The sequence below is a fragment of the Lactuca serriola genome, chromosome 7 (genome assembly GCF_051521515.1).
Source record: "Lactuca serriola cultivar US96UC23 chromosome 7, Lser_US96UC23_V15, whole genome shotgun sequence".
Taxonomy (NCBI): Eukaryota; Viridiplantae; Streptophyta; class Magnoliopsida; order Asterales; family Asteraceae; genus Lactuca; species Lactuca serriola.
This window is the reverse complement of record NC_136414.1, coordinates 131814589-131821329: the sequence shown is the minus strand read 5'-3', so window position 1 is coordinate 131821329 and position 6741 is coordinate 131814589. Positions and strand designations below refer to the sequence as shown.

At 41.8% G+C, this 6741-nt stretch overlaps 1 protein-coding gene across 1 annotated transcript; it reads right to left on the bottom strand.

Annotated features, from left to right (window-relative positions):
* Nucleotides 1-623: 623 nt before the first annotated feature.
* LOC145062249 (putative nicotianamine synthase 4) lies at nt 624-6383 on the bottom strand. Its single transcript, XM_079009879.1, has 3 exons — nt 5958-6383; nt 4400; nt 624-1301 (listed from the first exon to the last, which is right to left on the bottom strand). Exons 1-3 carry the CDS (start codon nt 6381-6383, stop codon nt 751-753), a joined length of 978 nt encoding a protein of 325 aa, XP_078866005.1. The 3' UTR covers nt 624-750.
* Nucleotides 6384-6741: the final 358 nt, after the last annotated feature.

Here is a 6741-nt window from a genome sequence, read left to right as displayed (position 1 = left end):
TGTTTTGATACTTCTATGAAACTGCTTTAGGACATGCCTTTTAATGCTAAATTCATTTTCATAGGTGTGATCAAAGTGTGTGGTTTTCGCATTAAGTCACATAACCTTTTTGACATTAAAAAGGTTATTTGACGCAATAAGCTCTTGAAAAATGCTCATTATGTGATTGCGCCAACAGTCTATATATTTCATAGTGAAAATGATTGTCATTAATTCGTCTACACAAATGGATATTTCTTTCGTTTTACATGCAACTTTATGATCATTTTAGCATCATAAGAACTTAGATTCAAGCATAACTAATGAACATAACAATGTAAGTTGCAATCGCTACAAGTGTTAAAGTTCTTTTTCTTGTGTCTTCATATCTCTTTGAATTCTGTGGTGGTGTAAATATTTCTTTGAACATAGTCAGAACTTATATTTAAGCATGATTTCCTCTCTTGCCAGCTGACACGTTCCAAGAGTGTAAATATTTCTTTGAATTCTGTGGTAGTGTAAGGGCTTCTTTCTTAAGATACACAGGATATTATAAGAGGAACTATAATTTAGTGAAAAAAGTAAATGAGTTTTTGAATCAACCGTTTGTAAATAGGCCGATGATATAAAACATAATATAGGGTTCTTTATTTCCGGAAATTCAAGTAAGATAAGAGAAAACCGAGACAATCAAATTCATTCTCACACTTTCAAGCAAGCACATATGATAAGTTTATATGCATACCAATCCTATTTAACGTAGAATGAGATCTAATTATCAATCATTTTTATCTGGCCAAGAGGATTGTTGAAAGCTTGGAACTCACAATACTTGCAACTTAATGGCATGAGGGACTCGATCCCCAACTCATGGTGATGACCATGATTATCACCATGATCATTGTTAACAGGATCTGCAATCTTACGTGAAATCACGACTGAATTGATGACGTCATCATTTGGATGAAAAACGGAGAGAACTTCGAACCCTTGAAGTTGTTGTGCTTCTACCACTGGATAGAGAAAGACACGGGCACCATGAGAACTCCTCAGCATGAGCAAAGCACCTGGGGCCATGTACTTTGCCAAATGATCAATGACCTTAACCTTCTCATCAACATCCATCCCTACAAGTGCAGCCAAGAAAATGACATCATATCCCTTCAACTCATCTGTCACATCCATTATATTGACAATGTGGAATACCATTCTTTGGGACAAATCAGAATCAGAGGAAACAAGATGAGAGGCCATCAAATTTGCAGAAGAGTCTATATCATAGTTGTGAAAAATGGTGTCCTTGAGATGATAAGAGGCTAATACTATTAACCAAAATATATACCTTCTATATATTCCTGATCTTATATTTACTGTGTAATTAATGCATATTACTTCTTCCTTATTTAGCCTAGATTTTCCCCTATTTCCTCGTGTAATCACTCTGTACAGTGGGTATTTAATCCCATCCTTTATCAATGAAAGGCATCGATTCCTTTATAATTATATGGTATCAGAGCCAAGTGCTCCTTACCTCAAAATCTCTCCCCACTGTCTCAGCTACTGCGGGACATCTTTACTTTGTTTCTGCTCATCCTCACTATTCACGATGACAGACAAACAAGACCCAACTCTTGTCAAAGCTCTCCATCCCGTCTACACGGTCACAAACATACAGAACAAGATCCGCACCCTTGATGGTACCAAGGTATCATACTCTTCGTGGGTTCGCTTGTTCAGACTTCATGCTAGAGGTTACAAAATTCTTGCCCATATCAATGGTTCCGACCCTCCATCCAAGACTGACCCGACCTATGAAAACTGGTTAGAGATTGATGCCATCGTCCTCCAATGGATTTATGGAACGATTTCAGACGATCTCCTTGCGCGGGTGCTTGAACCGGACTCCACAGTATATGAATCCTGGTTCAAAATTCAAAATATCTTCCTTAACAACAAAGGATCTCGTACTGCTACTCTTCAACACGAGTTCACAAACCTTACCCTTCGAGCAATGTCGTCCCTTGAAGCTTATTGCCAACGTCTCAAAGATCTGGCAAGTCAACTGAATGACGTCGATTGCCCTGTCAACGAGAAACGTCTAGTTCTTCAACTTATCCGCGGGTTGCCATCCGAATTTGACACAGTCGGGGCCTACATCAATCAGACCCTACCTCCATGGGATACCGCATGCTCCATGCTTCAACTTGAAACTCAGCGACAACGTGCTCGAGATTCTCACTCATCCACTGAGACCGTTGCTGCTGTTGAACACAACCCACTAGCAAACTCTAATTTCCGACGTGGCGAATCTGGAAACAAAGGCCGCCCTAACCAGTAGCGGAACACAAATCGTCAAGCGCCTGTATCTGCATCTCCTTCTCGACTTGGTTATATGTCCTCTGGTCGGCCAACACAAAACCAGTCAAATAATCGTAGAAGCCCTATGTCCAATAAAACACACCCTACATGGGCCGGATACCCACCACCATTCTGGGCCCACCCATATTGGGCTTCAACACCACCTTTTCCATATCCTACTCAAGCTGGATGGGCTTCTCCCTGGCCTACCTCCTCTTCCCAGCAGCAACCACGACAACCACTAGCTGAAGCCAATCTTACGGAGGCAAACCCACTTGAACCTTCTGAACTCGGGGCTGCTTTTTCAGCTATGACTCTGGACCAAGAGCATGCTGATTGGTACATGGACACTGGATCTACATGTCATCTCACAGCCAACAAAGGTAAAATCTCGATCCATAGTTTGTCTTCTATTAAATCTGTGATTGTTGTAAATGGAAATCAAGTACCAGTTCTTGGATCAGGTCATACAACATTACCCCATCCATCCAAACCTATTCATCTAAAAGATGTACTCCACACACCTCATACCGTTAAAGATCTTATATTTGTTCATAAATTTTTTCATGATAATTCATTTTCTGTTGAATTTGACTCCTTTGGTTTTTCTATAAAGGATTACAAGACCAAGAAACGGACACGACAGTTCCTGCGATCTCTACCCCTTCACCAAACAAGCCAACGCTCCAGCTTCATCTTTTTATGTTTCTTCTAGTTTGCCTCTTTGGCATTTTAGACTCGGTCATCCGGATCATCATGTAATAGATTTTCTTAGTCAAAATAAAAATATTTCTTGCAATAAAAATGATCGTTTATCAGTTTTTCATTCTTGTCAACTTGCTAAACACAAACGTCTACCATTCAAAAACTCCACATCCTTTACTCTCAAACCATTTGATCTAGTTCACGCCGACCTTTGGACCTCACCTATCCACAACAAAACTAATTTTAAATACTACCTCATCATTATTGACGATTTCAGCCATTTTACATGGGTGTTTCCCTTAAAATACAAATCAGAAACTTTTCCCAAAATCACAGCCTTCTACAAATATATCCACACTCAATTCAATATCACCCTCAAAACCTTCCAATGTGACAAGGGCGGTGAATTTGACAATCACCACTTCCATAATTTTGCTTCCACCACCGGTCTTCACATTCGCTTCTCGTGCCCACACACCTCTCAACAAAATGGCACAGCCGAACGAATGATCTGTCGCATAAACGAAATCATGTTGTCCTTACTTACCCATGCTTTTTTACCACCTTCCTTTTGGGTCGAGGCCCTTCATACCGCTACCTATTTGCACAACATCCTTCCTACTCCACGACTTGACAACCGAACCCCTACCTCCGTCCTCAACCTCAAACATCCAACTTACGACCACCTACGAATCTTTGGTTGTGCCTGCTTTCCCAACCTAACCGCCACCCACCAACACAAACTAGCACCTCGGTCTATACCTTGCCTTTTTCTAGGTTACCCAGCCCAATACCAAGGATATAGATGCCTCGACATGTCCACCGGTAAAGTCATTCTCTCCCAACATGTAACGTTTGATGAAACTTCTTTTCCTTATGCATCTCACACACCAAACCCACCATACAATTACTCTTTCCTTGAAACAGAACCCTCTCCTCTCCTCTTCCACCCTCCAACAACATCAATATCCACTCCCACTCAACCACCTACGTCCCACCCTACCCCTCCTCCACCCTCATACTACCCACTTACTTACTCCCGGCGAAGCCAACCACCCCCTCCACCTCCGCCACCCCCTCCTACATCATGTCACCCCATGACTACCCGGTCCAAAGTTGGGATCACCAAACCAAACCCACCACTCAACCTTCACACCAACACCAACACCTCCACCATTTCACCTCTTCCTAAATCCCACAAACATGCCCTATCTGATCCAAACTGGTACTCCGCCATGACCGATGAACATCGAGCTCTAATAGATAACAACACATGGGAACTTATACCTCGTCCCCCCGAGGCTCATGTCATACGTTGTATGTGGATATACCGGCACAAATTTCATGCAAACGGAACCCTTGCACGATATAAAGCATGCTTAGTGGTTAATGGAAAATGCCAACAAGTCGGAGTAGACTGCGATGAAACATTCAATCCCGTAGTGAAACCTATCACAATCCGCACTGTTCTTAGTCTTTCTGTTTCCCGATCATGGCCTATACACCAACTAGATGTAAAGAATGCTTTCTTACATGGGAATCTCAACGAGATCGTGTATATGTCCACCCCCTGGTTTCACGGATCCGCAACACCCAACACATGTGTGTCGGTTACGCAAATCTTTGTACAGGCTTAAACAAGCTCCGCGAGCTTGGTATCATCGTTTTGCAACATTTATTCACACATGCGGTTTTAAAAGCACCAAAAGTGATACCTCTCTTTTTGTCTTCCAACAAGGCACAAAAATGGCATATCTTCTTCTTTATGTGGATGACATCGTCTTAACCGCTTCCAACAACGCAACTCTTCGCCAATTCATCACTCTATTATCCAAAGAGTTTGCTATGTCGAACCTTGGGCCACTTCATCGCTTCCTCGGCATCCAAGTGAAACATCAAAATGGAGGATTATTTCTTACACAAGAACAATATGTGGATGATATTCTTCACCGTGCGAACATGCAACAATGTAAACCTTGTGCCACTCTAGTCGACACTAACTCTAAACTCAGTGCAACTGCCAGCGACCTAATGCAAGACACAACTCCATATTGCAGCCTTGTTGGAGCATTACTGTACTTAACCTTCACTCGCCCCGACATTGCGTATGCTGTCCAACAAGTATGCCTTTTTATGCATGCCCCTTGCGATCCACATTTTAACTTTCTAAAACGTATTCTACGATATCTCCAAGGCACCCGTCATCATGGACTTCATATTTCTCCCTCCAAATGTACAAAGCTCACTGCTTACTCCGACGCAGATTGGGGGGGGGGGTTGTCCTGACTCTAGACGGTCCACATCTGGCTACTGTGTATTTCCCGGTGATAATCTCGTTTCATGGTCGTCCAAATGACAACCAACTATCTCCCAGTCCAGTGCTGAAGCCGAGTACAAAGGCGTCGCCAACGCCGCAGCTGAAACTACATGGCTACGCAACTTACTCCTCGAGTTACATCTTCCGCTTCGCCAGGAGACGATTATATATTTTGACAATATTTCAGCTGTATATCTTACTCAAAACCCGGTTCAGCACCAACGCACGAAGCATATTGAGATCGACATCCATTTCGTTCGCGAAAAAGTTCGCATGGGTTCCCTTCGCGTTCTTCATGTCCCTGCTGATTACCAATACGCAGATATATTTACCATGGGATTACCCCGTCAGCTATTCACCCGCTTCCATTCCAGTCTCTCTATTCGGCCAGCCAACCATTCGACTACGGGGGAGTATTAACCAAAATATATACCTTCTATATATTCCCGATCTTATATTTACGTAATTAATGTAGATTACTTCTTCCTTATTTAGCCTAGATTTTCCCCAATTTCCTCCTGTAATCACTCTGTACAGTGGGTATTTAATCCCATCCTTTATCAATGAAAGGCATCGATTCCTTTATAATTATAAATACAACAGATGTGAGAGTCAAGGGGCCAGAACCCACAAAGGCAAGACGCTTAGGGGCTTGTCCAAATGAAGAATAGTGTTCAGTAAGAATGTCAAACTCAAGACGGCTAAGCTTTAGGTAATTGGAGTAGTAAGGGAATTCTTTTAGATGGTGAAGTGGATTTGGGAAAGAGCCTAAAATGGTGGAGAAGTGGGCTTCAAGATGGCCTTCAGCCTCACCACAAAGTCTTATGAGCTTTGACCTTATTTCTTGAATATTGGCCGGGAGACTGGATATGTTAATAGAAGAGGGTGGGATGCATGTGCGGACCAGCTCAGTGAACAGGCTATCAACATCTTTGGAGGGTTTCAGATTGTCAAGCTTTGAAATTTTGTGATAAATCTCACACACTTTCTCTACCAAAACATTCTCTTTCTGGAGTGATTCCATGTCTGACACTAAACAATCGGATATTTCTTGGACCAGCTTTTAAGATAAACTCTTTGTATGTCAGAAAACAAAGAACTAATTGTGTCTGTATGTAATTCTCAAATTAAGGATGTGTGTTATTTATAGCCATCTTCAGGCCCCACATAAAATTGGTGAAGAGGGACGATCCTTGCTCTATTTTTTATTTGACAGCAACACCAAATATTCTAAGTTCATTAGACCCCTAAAAACATAGAGTTTTTATTTTTTAATACCATTAATGGTCCAATTATCAGCCGAGGACTGTAATGCGTATTTTACATTCGGGTATGTTATGATACGTTTTCAACCCGTTTGAAATGACTCATGTGTTTTGAAT